This window comes from Microcaecilia unicolor, chromosome 14, assembly GCF_901765095.1.
Source record: "Microcaecilia unicolor chromosome 14, aMicUni1.1, whole genome shotgun sequence".
NCBI lineage: Eukaryota > Metazoa > Chordata > Amphibia > Gymnophiona > Siphonopidae > Microcaecilia > Microcaecilia unicolor.
Window position 1 is genome coordinate 29,942,741 of NC_044044.1, and position 15,397 is coordinate 29,958,137.

Consider the following 15,397-nt stretch of genomic DNA (forward strand, 5'->3'; position numbering starts at 1 on the left):
ACAGTGAATACTGGAGATCAGGTTACTAGGAACAGATTAGCGTGACTTGAGTTTAATATACCTTCAGATGAAAAAAAAAAAAAAACTTCTGACACTGAAGAAGCAATGGTGCCCTCATGTGGAGGGAAGTAAATTGCAGTTTGTTTGTTTTTTGCTAGAGACTTCACCACAAAATTTCCATTTAAAGAGACAGCAAACCACAAAGACGTTTACCCTATCTCTAAGTTACAACCTATTCAACAATGAATTTCTTTGAATATGCAGTAATCAGTGATAGTGACATGGACTTGTGGTTAAAATACAAAAACATTAACACAAGATTCCCTGCTCCCTACAGCAATCCAGAGTGAATTCCTTTCTAATCCTAATGTGACCTTGAATTCCCCGGGAAAAAAAAAGTTAAGTACATAAGTAATGCCATACTGGGAAATGACCAAGGGTCCATCGAGCCCAGCATCCTGTCCACGACAGCGGCCAATCCAGGCCAAGGGCACCTGGCAAGCTTCCCAAACGTACAAACATTCTATACATGTTATTCCTGGAATTGTGGATTTTTCCCAAGTCCATTTAGTAGCGGTTTATGGACTTGTCCTTTAGGAAACCGTCCAACCCCTTTTTAAACTCTGCCAAGCTAATCGCCTTCAGCACTTTTTCCGGCAACGAATTCCAGAGTTTAATTATACGTTGGGTGAAGAAAGATTTTCTCCGATTTGTTTTAAATTTACTACACTGTCGTTTCATCGCATGCCCCCTAGTCCTAGTATTTTTGGAAAGCGTGAACATACGCTTCACATCCACCTATTCCACTCCACTCATTATTTTATATACCTCTATCATGTCTCCCCTCAGCCGTCTCTTCTCCAAACTGAAAAGCCCTAGCCTCCTTAGTCTTTCTTCATAGGGAAGTCGTCCCATCCCCGCTATCATTTTAGTTGCCCTACGCTGCAGTCTGTACTGAACTGAAGCCCCCGGCATGGTATAAAGGAGAACAGTCAGTACCTAATCAAAGACCCTGCGTGACTGTAGATGCACCTGGAAAATTTCACCATCCCATGAGTGCCTTTGACCCATGAACATTGCAACAGGCCTACATTTTGGCATAAACAACGTGGGCTGTTGCCTCCAGTGTTGGAAATGAAGCCACTGCTGCCACGCCTCCTTCCGGACCTCCAGTTGTTCCACTCTACAACTGCAGTAACTCTTAAAACAATATTTAGTGCAGGGCCTCAAGAGCTTACCTCACCAGAACTTAGGTGCACAGAGTTACACCAGTGCTAAATTCATACGCATTTCACTTAAAGAAGGCATCACGTTCAAAATATGCTCCCTAGTTCACAAAATCATTCACGGAGATGCACCAGCCTACATGTCAGACCTGATAGACGTACCACCCAGGAATGCCAAAAAAGCATCCCGCACATTCCTTAATCTTCACTTCCCCAACTGTAAAGGTCTAAAATACAAACTAATGCATGCATCAAACTTCACCTACTTGAGCACACAGTTATGGAACGCACTGCCGCGCAACTTAAAAACGACCTACGAACTAACTTCCGCAAACTACTGAAGACCCATCTCTTTAATAAGGCTTACCACAAAGATCAACCAACATGAACAAACACAACTCCTTCACATATATTCTGAAATGTCTTATAATATCTGCTTGTTTACTATTATAATGTTCTTTTCTATAATACTAAATGTATATTTTCTAATGATATTTCCACCATTCATGATGTATTGTAAGCCACATTGAGCCTGCAAAGAGGTGGGAAAATGTGGGATTTATTTATCTATTGCATTTGTATCCCACATTTATCCCACCTCTTTGCAGGCTCAATGTGGCTTATAATTCTTCAAGGGTGATGGAGGTAGAAGAGAACATACAATTGGTTTAACAGAGGGTTTTGGGTTACATGGTGGTGAAATACATGATGATTTTAGAGCAAAAGACATTAAAGAGCATTTCTGGATATATTAGAGATACGTGAAATACATAATAGTTTTAAAGAGAACATTTCTGGATAAATTAGAGATAGTGCAGTTATACGTGTTGATCTTTATGATATATGTTGTCAAAGAGATAAGTTTTCAGTAGTTTGCGGAAGTTGGTCAATTCATAGACCATTTTCAGGTTGCGTGGCAGCGCATTCCAGAGCTGTGTGCATGTATACGAGAAGGTTGATGCAAGCATTGATTTGTATTTCAAGCCTTTGCACTTGGGAGGATGAAGGTTGAGGAATGTGCGAGAAGATTTTTTTGCATTTCTGGGTGGTAGTTCTATTAGATCTGCCATATATGCTGGGGCGTCACCATGGATGATTTTGTGGACTAGGGTACAGAGTTTGAATGTGATGCATTCTTTGAGTGGGAGCCAGTGCAGTTTTTCACGTAGGGGTTTAGCGCTTTCATACAAATGCAATAAATAAATAAATAAATAAATAAATACGAACAACATAAGCATGCTCCAGATGCCTAAATATAGGCTCATCAATATAGATTTACCCCCCTAAGGGGCAAATCTATATAGGGCATAAGAACATAAGAAAATAAACCTAACGTCCTCCCTAGGCTAATACAAGCAATAGGACAAGAAGAAAATATAAGAAAAAAAGTCACAAAATAGAAAATTTGTAGAAAAAAAGAGGGTGGAGGAAGGGATTGTCTGTGATTATATTTGTCGTAAAATCGGGGCACGCCTACGACTGTATGAGACTTTCCCTAAGAACGACAAAGTAAATACAGCAACAAGCTGCACTGTACATATACACATCATAATTTCTACTAATTGAGGTATTATATATTGGATTAAGTTTAGTAGAATTTTGCCATGTGATTTGATCAGTTTTATCCTAGAAATAAGCAGTGGATATTTCCAAGTCCATCTTAATAATGGCTCATAGACTTTTCTTGTAGGAACTTGTCCAGACTTTTATAAACCCTGCTAAGCATCCACCTTCACATTGGTTTAGGAGAAATAGTGCCTTCGCTGATACTATTGTGTTGTGCCAAGTTGACACTCAGAAAGAAAAAAGGGTCTCCTGGACATTTGGAAGAGTTACATACAGGTACTTCCAGCAGTAGCTCGGAATTTGTTCCTTAATGACTTAGGTGGATCTTAATAACCCATGCTGGGAATCTGGGAGGGATGGATCTTTTGGGGGGAGTGGTTAGAATTTGGGATTAAATAAAAAGGGATGGCTGGGAATCATATGTTTCTTCTTTTTTTGGCTTCCGCATGGTGGGGCGAGGGAATGAATTCCAAAGTTTAATAACACATTGAGTGAAGAAATATTTTCTCTGATTTGTTTTAAATTTACTACGTTGTAGCTTCATTGCGTGCCCCCTAATCATAGTATTTTTAGAAAGAGTAAACAAGCGATTCGCATCTACCCGTTCCACTCCACTCATTATTTTATAGACCTCTATTATATGTCCCCTCAGCCATCTTTTTTCCAAGCTGAAAATCAATAGCTAGCATTTGCCTTTCCTCATAGGGAAGTCGTCCTATCCCCTTTACCATTTTTGTCATCCTTCTCTATACCTTTTCTAATTCCACTCTATCTTTTTTTAGATGCGTTGATCACTGGAAAGTAGGTGCAAAACAATGAGTGCTAAGCTAGTATTCTATTATGGCAAATTTGCATGCCAATGTTGTTACAGAATACTAGCATAAGTCAGCAATAACACCACTGTTTATACCTCCTCTACGGTTTAAATAGCGATGGGCAGGCAGGTCCCTTGTAATTGAATCCAAGATATTCATGCGCTATCCCTGATGGTAGGAATGCATGGCCCCCCCATATGCCTTAGAGGGAATGTTGACTGTCAAATAACTGCGGTCTTCTCCAGTAAAAGCATTTTAGTTTGGGGAATCACCTTAGGAACTGAGCCTTTTTGAAAAACAAAAGCCCTTTCGCCACTCAATAAATTGTCCCAACTTTCACCAGAATGACCACATATGTTCTGTCACTTGAAAATGAGAAACAGACAACTGGATTTTCACTCTCTTTCTCAGCCTGCATTACTTAACATGCACCAGGGAATAGAACAGGTAATAAAGGAAGTAATCTCCTAAGACATTGTATGTTGAATGTTGTGTTTACATCTTATTTTCTGTTTGATTGATTCGACCACATGCAAATCGAGTGAGTCCTCTTGAGTCTACACCTGGAACCACTGAGCCTGGAAGGGGAGGAGGGCACCCAACCATAACCAAAAGGGAAGCAGGGCACCCAACCATTACCTAAAAGGGTCCCTGGTAGGGACCCTCACTAACTCGACTTTCTTTTAACTTCGCTGTACTCTTCAGCCTCCTTCGTTGCAACCACTCAACCTCAAGAGAAATGATGAAGGACTGCAGCAGCTCAGTTGAGAGTTTTATACTTCCTACATCAGGCTCATCAGTGGAAATCCAATGGAGAGACAACTTGTGTGGGAAAACATGGCAGAAGGCTTTTGATCAAAATCAGGTATTTATCATTGAATGAGAGTTTTTTATAATGTAGAAAAAGAAAACAAAGCCTATTGAGTACAAAGTATTTCCTATAGCCAGATACTTGTATTTCTCCTCTCAAACAATCCACCATTCCCTCAGGCAATAAGAAATATTATTTTCTTGGTTTATTTCCAGTATGAGCATGTCTTTATCAAATCATGCATGAGAATTTCCTCAAGTGAGTTTCCAGCAAAGGTGTAAACCGTTTTCTAGAAACTCCGTATTCTGCAGACTGTAAGGTCATCACTATTGGGCACATTACTGGCAAAGCATATATCTGGGGAGAGCAGGAATGAGGTACAGAAGCAGTTCTGTAAGGAAGGGACCATCAGTGCTGTAAAAGAAAGTGGTACTGGAGGGCAGGAGTTAGGTAAATTGGCAAAGCTGTGAGATGTGTCAGTGCTGGAATAGCTGGAGATACTGCAGGATAGGAGTAATACATAGTGGCAGACCTGTGGAATAAGAAAACTTTTCAGTGGGAAGGTTCCAGATACATTTGAAGAGTAGAGGGATTTCTCAGCATTGGAATAGCACAGGTCACTGCAGGGCAGGAGTGACATGTCCTGGCACAGCTGTATGAACTGCAGTGCTTGAATAGCAAGGGGTCCTCCAGCACAGCAGTGGCATACACTGGCAGAGCTGTGAGGGGTCTCAGTACAGGAATAGTGGTGGGTGCACCAGGGCAGGAGTAAGGTGCACTGGCAGAGCTGTGAGGGGTCTCAGTACAGGAATGGTGGTGGGTGCACCAGGGCAGGAGTAAAGTGCACTAGCAGAGCTGTGGGTGGATCTCAGTGCTGGAATAGCAGGGGATGAACCAGGACAGGAGTAAGGTGTACTAGCAGAGCTGTGGGTGGATCTCAGTGCTGGAATAGCAGGAGGTGCACCAGGGCAGGTGTAAGGTGCACTAGCAGAGCTGTGGGTGGATCTCAGTGCTGGAATAGCAGGGGATGAACCAGGACAGGAGTAAGGTGTACTAGCAGAGCTGTGGGTGGATCTCAGTGCTGGAATAGCAGGAGGTGCACCAGGGCAGGTGTAAGGTGCACTAGCAGAGCTGTGGATGGATCTCGGTGCTGGAATAGCAGGAGGTGCACTAGGACAGGAGTAAGATGCACTGGCAGAGCTGTGAGGGGTCTCAGTACAGGAATGGTGGTGGGTGCACCAGGGCAGGAGTAAGGTGCACTAGCAGAGCTGTGGGTGGATCTCAGTGCTGGAATAGCAGGAGGTGCACCAGGGCAGGTGTAAGGTGCACTAGCAGAGCTGTGGATGGATCTCGGTGCTGGAATAGCAGGAGGTGCACCAGGACAGGAGTAAGATGCACTGGCAGAGCTGTGAGGGGTCTCAGTACAGGAATAGTGGTGGGTGCACCAGGGCAGGGGTAAGGTGCACTGGCAGAGCTGTGAGGGGTCTCAGTACAGGAATGGTGGTGGGTGCACCAGGGCAGGAGTAAGGTGCACTGGCAGAGCTGTGAGGGGTCTCAGTACAGGAATGGTGGTGGGTGCACCAGGGCAGGAGTAAAGTGCACTAGCAGAGCTGTGGGTGGATCTCAGTGCTGGAATAGCAGGGGATGAACCAGGACAGGAGTAAGGTGTACTAGCAGAGCTGTGGGTGGATCTCAGTGCTGGAATAGCAGGGGATGAACCAGGACAGGAGTAAGGTGTACTAGCAGAGCTGTGGGTGGATCTCAGTGCTGGAATAGCAGGAGGTGCACCAGGGCAGGTGTAAGGTGCACTAGCAGAGCTGTGGATGGATCTCGGTGCTGGAATAGCAGGAGGTGCACTAGGACAGGAGTAAGATGCACTGGCAGAGCTGTGAGGGGTCTCAGTACAGGAATGGTGGTGGGTGCACCAGGGCAGGAGTAAGGTGCACTAGCAGAGCTGTGGGTGGATCTCAGTGCTGGAATAGCAGGAGGTGCACCAGGGCAGGTGTAAGGTGCACTAGCAGAGCTGTGGGTGGATCTCAGTGCTGGAATAGCAGGGGATGAACCAGGACAGGAGTAAGGTGTACTAGCAGAGCTGTGGGTGGATCTCAGTGCTGGAATAGCAGGGGATGAACCAGGACAGGAGTAAGGTGTACTAGCAGAGCTGTGGGTGGATCTCAGTGCTGGAATAGCAGGAGGTGCACCAGGGCAGGTGTAAGGTGCACTAGCAGAGCTGTGGATGGATCTCGGTGCTGGAATAGCAGGAGGTGCACTAGGACAGGAGTAAGATGCACTGGCAGAGCTGTGAGGGGTCTGAGTACAGGAATAGTGGTGGGTGCACCAGGGCAGGGGTAAGGTGCACTGGCAGAGCTGTGAGGGGTCTCAGTACAGGAATGGTGGTGGGTGCACCAGGGCAGGAGTAAGGTGCACTAGCAGAGCTGTGGGTGGATCTCAGTGCTGGAATAGCAGGAGGTGCACCAGGGCAGGTGTAAGGTGCACTAGCAGAGCTGTGGATGGATCTCGGTGCTGGAATAGCAGGAGGTGCACTAGGACAGGAGTAAGATGCACTGGCAGAGCTGTGAGGGGTCTCAGTACAGGAATAGTGGTGGGTGCACCAGGGCAGGGGTAAGGTGCACTGGCAGAGCTGTGAGGGGTCTCAGTACAGGAATGGTGGTGGGTGCACCAGGGCAGGAGTAAGGTGCACTGGCAGAGCTGTGAGGGGTCTCAGTACAGGAATAGTGGTGGGTGCACCAGGGCAGGGGTAAGGTGCACTGGCAGAGCTGTGAGGGGTCTCAGTACAGGAATAGTGGTGGGTGCACCAGGGCAGGAGTAAGGTGCACTGGCAGAGCTGTGAGGGGTCTCAGTACAGGAATGGTGGTGGGTGCACCAGGGCAGGAGTAAGGTGCACTGGCAGAGCTGTGAGGGGTCTCAGTACAGGAATGGTGGTGGGTGCACCAGGGCAGGAGTAAAGTGCACTAGCAGAGCTGTGGGTGGATCTCAGTGCTGGAATAGCAGGGGATGAACCAGGACAGGAGTAAGGTGTACTAGCAGAGCTGTGGGTGGATCTCAGTGCTGGAATAGCAGGAGGTGCACCAGGGCAGGTGTAAGGTGCACTAGCAGAGCTGTGGATGGATCTCGGTGCTGGAATAGCAGGAGGTGCACTAGGACAGGAGTAAGATGCACTGGCAGAGCTGTGAGGGGTCTCAGTACAGGAATGGTGGTGGGTGCACCAGGGCAGGAGTAAAGTGCACTAGCAGAGCTGTGGGTGGATCTCAGTGCTGGAATAGCAGGGGATGAACCAGGACAGGAGTAAGGTGTACTAGCAGAGCTGTGGGTGGATCTCAGTGCTGGAATAGCAGGGGATGAACCAGGACAGGAGTAAGGTGTACTAGCAGAGCTGTGGGTGGATCTCAGTGCTGGAATAGCAGGAGGTGCACCAGGGCAGGTGTAAGGTGCACTAGCAGAGCTGTGGGTGGATCTCAGTGCTGGAATAGCAGGGGATGAACCAGGACAGGAGTAAGGTGTACTAGCAGAGCTGTGGGTGGATCTCGGTGCTGGAATAGCAGGAGGTGCACCAGGGCAGGTGTAAGGTGCACTAGCAGAGCTGTGGATGGATCTCGGTGCTGGAATAGCAGGAGGTGCACTAGGACAGGAGTAAGATGCACTGGCAGAGCTGTGAGGGGTCTCAGTACAGGAATGGTGGTGGGTGCACCAGGGCAGGAGTAAGGTGCACTAGCAGAGCTGTGGGTGGATCTCAGTGCTGGAATAGCAGGAGGTGCACCAGGGCAGGTGTAAGGTGCACTAGCAGAGCTGTGGATGGATCTCGGTGCTGGAATAGCAGGAGGTGCACTAGGACAGGAGTAAGATGCACTGGCAGAGCTGTGAGGGGTCTCAGTACAGGAATAGTGGTGGGTGCACCAGGGCAGGGGTAAGGTGCACTGGCAGAGCTGTGAGGGGTCTCAGTACAGGAATGGTGGTGGGTGCACCAGGGCAGGAGTAAGGTACACTGGCAGAGCTGTGAGGGGTCTCAGTACAGGAATAGTGGTGGGTGCACCAGGGCAGGGGTAAGGTGCACTGGCAGAGCTGTGAGGGGTCTCAGTACAGGAATAGTGGTGGGTGCACCAGGGCAGGAGTAAGGTGCACTGGCAGAGCTGTGAGGGGTCTCAGTACAGGAATGGTGGTGGGTGCACCAGGGCAGGAGTAAAGTGCACTAGCAGAGCTGTGGGTGGATCTCAGTGCTGGAATAGCAGGGGATGAACCAGGACAGGAGTAAGGTGTACTAGCAGAGCTGTGGGTGGATCTCAGTGCTGGAATAGCAGGAGGTGCACCAGGGCAGGTGTAAGGTGCACTAGCAGAGCTGTGGGTGGATCTCAGTGCTGGAATAGCAGGGGATGAACCAGGACAGGAGTAAGGTGTACTAGCAGAGCTGTGGGTGGATCTCAGTGCTGGAATAGCAGGAGGTGCACCAGGGCAGGTGTAAGGTGTACTAGCAGAGCTGTGGGTGGATCTCAGTGCTGGAATAGCAGGGGATGAACCAGGACAGGAGTAAGGTGTACTAGCAGAGCTGTGGGTGGATCTCAGTGCTGGAATAGCAGGAGGTGCACCAGGGCAGGTGTAAGGTGCACTAGCAGAGCTGTGGATGGATCTCGGTGCTGGAATAGCAGGAGGTGCACTAGGACAGGAGTAAGATGCACTGGCAGAGCTGTGAGGGGTCTCAGTACAGGAATGGTGGTGGGTGCACCAGGGCAGGAGTAAAGTGCACTAGCAGAGCTGTGGGTGGATCTCAGTGCTGGAATAGCAGGGGATGAACCAGGACAGGAGTAAGGTGTACTAGCAGAGCTGTGGGTGGATCTCAGTGCTGGAATAGCAGGGGATGAACCAGGACAGGAGTAAGGTGTACTAGCAGAGCTGTGGGTGGATCTCAGTGCTGGAATAGCAGGAGGTGCACCAGGGCAGGTGTAAGGTGCACTAGCAGAGCTGTGGATGGATCTCGGTGCTGGAATAGCAGGAGGTGCACTAGGACAGGAGTAAGATGCACTGGCAGAGCTGTGAGGGGTCTCAGTACAGGAATGGTGGTGGGTGCACCAGGGCAGGAGTAAGGTGCACTAGCAGAGCTGTGGGTGGATCTCAGTGCTGGAATAGCAGGAGGTGCACCAGGGCAGGTGTAAGGTGCACTAGCAGAGCTGTGGGTGGATCTCAGTGCTGGAATAGCAGGGGATGAACCAGGACAGGAGTAAGGTGTACTAGCAGAGCTGTGGGTGGATCTCAGTGCTGGAATAGCAGGAGGTGCACCAGGGCAGGTGTAAGGTGCACTAGCAGAGCTGTGGGTGGATCTCAGTGCTGGAATAGCAGGGGATGAACCAGGGCAGGTGTAAGGTGCACTAGCAGAGCTGTGGATGGATCTCGGTGCTGGAATAGCAGGAGGTGCACTAGGACAGGAGTAAGATGCACTGGCAGAGCTGTGAGGGGTCTGAGTACAGGAATAGTGGTGGGTGCACCAGGGCAGGGGTAAGGTGCACTGGCAGAGCTGTGAGGGGTCTCAGTACAGGAATGGTGGTGGGTGCACCAGGGCAGGAGTAAGGTGCACTGGCAGAGCTGTGAGGGGTCTCAGTACTGGAACAAGAGAAGTTGCACCAGGGCAGGATTCAGGAGAAACATGATGAAGGTTTGGAATAGTTAGGGGCTGCAGGATAGGAGAGGAGTGAGGTGCATTGGCAGAGATTGAGTCAGTCTCAGTACTGGAATAGCAGGGGGTGCAGCAAGGAAGGATTGGGGTGTATTAGTCGAAGTGTGCATCTAAGTACAGGAATAGCCAAATAGCAGAGGTGCCCTGACAGAACTTTGGAGAGAGGGAGAGAGACAAATAAGTACTGGAATACCAGGGACTGTGCTGGTCTGGGTAATGGAAAAGTAGGGAGAACTGCAGTCCTAAAATGAAAGCAGTACTGCTTCGGTACGGACTTCAGATGCATTTGCAGAGGAATGGGGTATCAGAACTGTAATGGCAGGGGGTGCTGCTTGTCACATCTGAGGTGCACTGGGAGAACTGGGCAGAGAGTAATGACAGAACAGGAAAGTATTACATCAGCCATGCTACAGTCTCAGTCCTGGGATAGGAAAAGATGCCTGCATGGCAGAACTGAGGTGCTTTAGCAGAGTTGGGGGTGTCTCATTACTGGAATGAGACTAACTTGAGGAATGCTCTAGAATTCATTAAGGGACTGTCTAGAACTTGGCAGCTATGATTTAGTTCTTACAAAAATGCAGAGCTGCAAACACCCAAGGGAGAAGTATAGTATAGGGGGTGAAGTACTGCTCACAAAACAAGAGTGGTCTCTGGGGATGATTGTTCCTGATAAACTGAAGATGGTCAAAGAGGATACCTGGGTAGATAGGGAGAAGAATGGCCAACAGGAAAAAGGAGTTAGTACCTCTGTACAAGTGTCTGGCTAGAGTTTATTTGGAACACTGTGTACAATTCTGGAGATATAGGCAGGATAGAGTCGGCCCTAAGGGTGGCTACTTAACTCTGTACCTTTCTGCCCCTCATATCACTTTCCATTTATTGTACTTTCCTGTTTGTTAACTAAATGTTGTAAGCCACATTGAGCCTGCCAGCGGTGGGAAACTGTGGGGTATAAATGAAATAAATAAATAATAATAATAATTACTATAATGGTCCATGTTCCTTGCAATAAAGCATTTGGGGACAGACTTAAAGATATCAGTATGAATACCTTGGAAGATATGATTATTATTTAATACATTTATACTCCACATTTTCTCACTAGTTGTAGGCTCAATGTGGCTTACACAAACCGTAGGGTAGGCTACAGTACAGAAAAAGTACAATTAAACTATGTAAAAGTAAGATAATAGGCAAATAGGTATCTTATTATCATCAGGTCTCTGCTGACCACCAGCAGCAAGCAGTGAATGGCATATAGAGGGGTCACCAATGTGATGGTTTCAGTGGCAGGACCTAGGTGGCAGTGAGATTGCTAGTGTCACCCCAAGGGGAAAGAGGGTTAAGTGGCTCATGCAGGGACACAAGGAGCTGGTGTAGGACTTAAACCCGGGCCCTTCTGATTTCCCACCTACCGCCCTAACCATTAGGCTATTCCTCCACCTTGAGAGAAAACTAAATACCTCCATGGCATAAATGCACAGGAGATGGGTCTCTTTCAATTGGAAGGAAGTTCTGGAATGAGTGGGTTTAGGATGAAGGTGAAAGGGGGTTGGACTCCAGGGTAATCTAGGGATATTAGATCAATAACAACATTTACTTTTCCTTCTCTAAAAATCATGAAAAGAATAGGTTACTAGATAACCTTTTTTCCTTCCAAGCAGCTCGTCTTAGTAAAGACCTTCAGGTTCCTTTGCTCACCACCCTCAGCTATTTTCAGTTTCAAAAATTTACTAAAACTTATCTAGTTCAAAAATTTGTTTCACAATCTAATAACTAGCTTGGAATCAAGATCAAAATGCGTACGTAAATTTGCTAATTACAGTCTGTAATTCCTGGAAACGTCCTGCTTCGTTTACATTACGATCCACGTTGAACTGAGTGGTATTAGTGGAATGCAAGCTGTATTATTAATCTTAAATACTTCTTTATGAAAACAGCAGTGAAAGGGTGGTAGAACATAGAATGGCCTCCCAGTGGAGGTGGAGGAGACAATGACTATTTCTGAATTCAGGAAAGCATGGAACAAGCACAGAGGATGTCTAAGGAAAAGGAAAGGATTATACATCTTAGCAGTTGATATCGTTGCGCACACTAGATAGGCCACATGGTCTTTATCTGCTGCCATTTTCTCTGTCTCTATTGAATAACAGGGCATGTAGTCATAATGAAGTAAGGTGCATTGGTTGAGCTGTGGGTGGTGGGATCTTAGTACTGGAATAGAGTGAGGTGCATTGGTTGAGTTGTGGGTGGTGGGATCTTAGTACTGGAATAGAGTGAGGTGCATTGGCTGAGTTGTGTATGTCGGGGTGTCTCTGTACTAAATATTATGTGATGCAGGTTAGGACTTAGATTATAGAATTAATTTTAGGAAAATCCACTTTGGTGGTAATTTTATAACTGGACACCTCCTTTCAGGCGCCGCAGTGCCACACAATTAAAGTCTATTCTGTACCATCACCTGGGCCCCCAGATTAATTTATAGAATACTAGCGTAATCCGGGATTGGCACGCCTTACATTTAGGTGTCCAGTTACCCTAGCCATTGACACGGGCTCACATAACTGGGAACTTGTGCTCTACCCACACATGAGTCCCCTTTGCAGTTAGGCGCAGTGATTATGAGCTGCACTTTTCAAACCGTCATCCCCTCTCTTGATTACAGACGCACAGAAAGTCAACACAAGTAATAGATACACTCAACCACATGCAAGCATGCTCCCACAGAGTCCAGCACACGTAGACACAGGTACAGATGCACACAAACACACTCACGCACACACACACACACACACACACACACACACAGGCAGAGGGATCAGAAAGAATTCCAGGGTCCTATTACTAAGGTGTGCTAGTGTAGGTGCATGTTTTGGGTTTGCGCAGATCCATTTTTTGAGCATGCCTGTAAAAAAAAAAGGCTTTTTTTTTTAATTTTTTGCTGAAAATGGACGTGTGGCGAAATAAAAATTGGCACGCGTCCATTTGGAGTCTGAGACCTTACCGCCACCCACTGACTTCGCAGTAAGGTCTCACACGGTAACCGTGCGGTAATCGTCTACGCACAGAGAATGACGATCACCGTCCGGTTTCTGCCACACGCAGGAAAATAAAAATTATTTTACGGCTCATGCAGCGGACACACGTAAAAAAACAAAATTACTGCCTGGGCCACGAGGTAGCTGGGCAGTAACACCAAACTGACGCACGTACGTGCCTACACAGCTTAGTAAAAGGGCCCCTCCATGAGCCATGCTCTGCATCCTTTCCCAACTTTTTCCCCTGCATTGTGGAACTTCCTGTCAGTCCTGGTTGCCTCTCAGTCCCATAGCTTGCACTCCTCAAGCTTCAGACCTGCAGGTGCATGCTGGGTTTTGTTGCTAAACTCTGCACTAGAGCAGCCTGAGGAGAGAATCCACATCTTTAATATTAATCCGTGGCAATTCAAGCATGGGAGAGTTGTTTCTATGGATAGGATGACGCCGAGTACATTTTTAATAGATCATATGCTTAGCATATTTTTATATAACTTTATTATCTATGTTTGAAGCATATGTTCCATTTATGTATACATAAACTAAGGTCTTGTTTAGTATGTGTATGTAGTTGAGGTTTATTTGTTGGTGTTGGTGGTTTGCTGGTATTGGTGGTTTATACGAATAAATATTTTAATCAAGATAAAGATGGGATTCACTGTATGCTGTTGTCCATGTCCGCCAGGGTCAATGCTAACGTCTATAATCAGTCCTCAAGCTCTAGAACCCAGGATACAAGCCAAGTAGGGCTGTAGTTATGGAACAGAGTTGTGTAGTCTAGAACAGAGGATGGGGCATTTAAAGTGTCAGTGAGTGTGCGCAACAATGTGATTGTCTTGAGTGTGTGTGTATATGTGACAATCTGTGTCTGTGTGTACAATGTGAAAATGAGTGTGCGTGAGTGCTTATTTGTGTATATGTAGCTCTGTTGATTTTAGGGTGTGTTGTAGTGGTTGTGTGCGTGACAGAAATGACTTCTGTGCAGACTGGTATCAGTGATAATCTGTCTATCCTAACTTCTTTTTTTGCAGTTCTCCTCGCTGCCCCCTCAGTGTTCCCACTCATCCCCTGCTGCACCGATCTGGAAAACACCGAAGAGGTCTCCGTTGGCTGCCTGGTGACTGGTTACATGCCTGAGCCAATCAAAGTGACGTGGAATTCCAATAGCGAAGGCAAGACATTCCAATCAGTGCTGGGCTCCAACAGCAGCCTGTACACCACCAGCAGCCATCTCACTATCTCAGGCTCGGCCTGGAGAAACACTTCCTACCAGTGCAGCGTCCTTCATGAAAAAACCGGGTTGAAACAGAGCAAAGCCATACAAGGTTGGAGAGTCTTTCCTCTATGTCTTCTCCATCTCTTTTGACTATCATCTTCATCTATATGTCTCCCTCCCTTTTCTGTTTTCCTCTTCTGTCCATCTATTCTGTCTCTCTGTCTCCCTAGACTACAGCTTTGATTTTTTTATCTTTGTGTATGTCTCCTCTCTCTCTCTCTTTCTCTCAAAAAAAAAAATCGTTATCCCAAACTCCATAAGGATTATTGAGACACAGGTTTTCTTTTTCGTGAGTGGGATAGATGGGGAAAGGTTTCTGTTTGAAATACGCCTTCTAAATTTATTTAGACATGAAAATCTGTGACCCTATGCCTCAGTGGCCTAGCCAAGGGTGGGCCAAGGCCCACCCACTTTGGGATCAGGCCCATCCAGTAGCAACACACCTATGATGTGGCTGGCAGGGATCCCCCAAGCCCCACCAGCCAAAAACTCCCAACAACTGTCCCTCCTGCATACCTTGTAAATAGCAGATCTTCGCCTGCAGCAAGCAGTGACCGATACATAATTCTCACACAGCCTTCCCTCTGACGTGTTCCCGCCTATGCAAAAACAGGAAGTTACAGGCTGTATGGTCAACATGAGCAGTGTGTATAAGTTTCTGCTCGCTACTGGTGGAAATCTGCAATTATAAAAGGTATGCGGGAGAGGGGGGATGTTTGAGAGACCATATGGCATACAGGTGAGAGAAGGAGAGACCAAATTACCTCTTCTGCCCATCCATCTTGGGTCCAGGCCCACCCAAAATTGTGTGTCTGGCTACGCCCCTGCTATGCCTGAGTTCTAATCCCAGGCTCTGGTACTGATTCTATGTGTGTGACCCTGAAAAAGTTGCTTTATTTACACGTGCCTCAGTTCTAATCCCAGGCTCTGTCACTGCCTCTGAGTATGACTCTGGATGAGCAGCCAAAAAATTATAGTTTCGTAT

The 15,397-nt window shown here is 47.0% G+C and overlaps 1 long non-coding RNA gene and 4 gene segments (V, D, J or C); 4 read left to right on the forward strand and 1 right to left on the reverse strand.

The window, feature by feature from the left end:
- LOC115457538 overlaps nt 1-15,397 on the forward strand; it is a 440,220-nt gene that overhangs the window by 313,759 nt on the left and 111,064 nt on the right.
- The window catches only part of LOC115457534, a 344,279-nt gene that overhangs the window by 309,414 nt on the left and 19,468 nt on the right, over nt 1-15,397 (forward strand). The window contains 1 exon segment of the C gene segment in view: nt 14,168-14,461. Within this exon segment, the coding sequence occupies nt 14,168-14,461 (294 nt within the window).
- LOC115457536 overlaps nt 1-15,397 on the forward strand; it is a 357,793-nt gene that overhangs the window by 301,984 nt on the left and 40,412 nt on the right.
- LOC115457537 overlaps nt 1-15,397 on the forward strand; it is a 367,844-nt gene that overhangs the window by 278,227 nt on the left and 74,220 nt on the right.
- Nucleotides 1-15,397, reverse strand: part of LOC115457546 — a 157,886-nt gene that overhangs the window by 23,109 nt on the left and 119,380 nt on the right. The gene's annotated exons all lie outside the window — the stretch shown is intronic.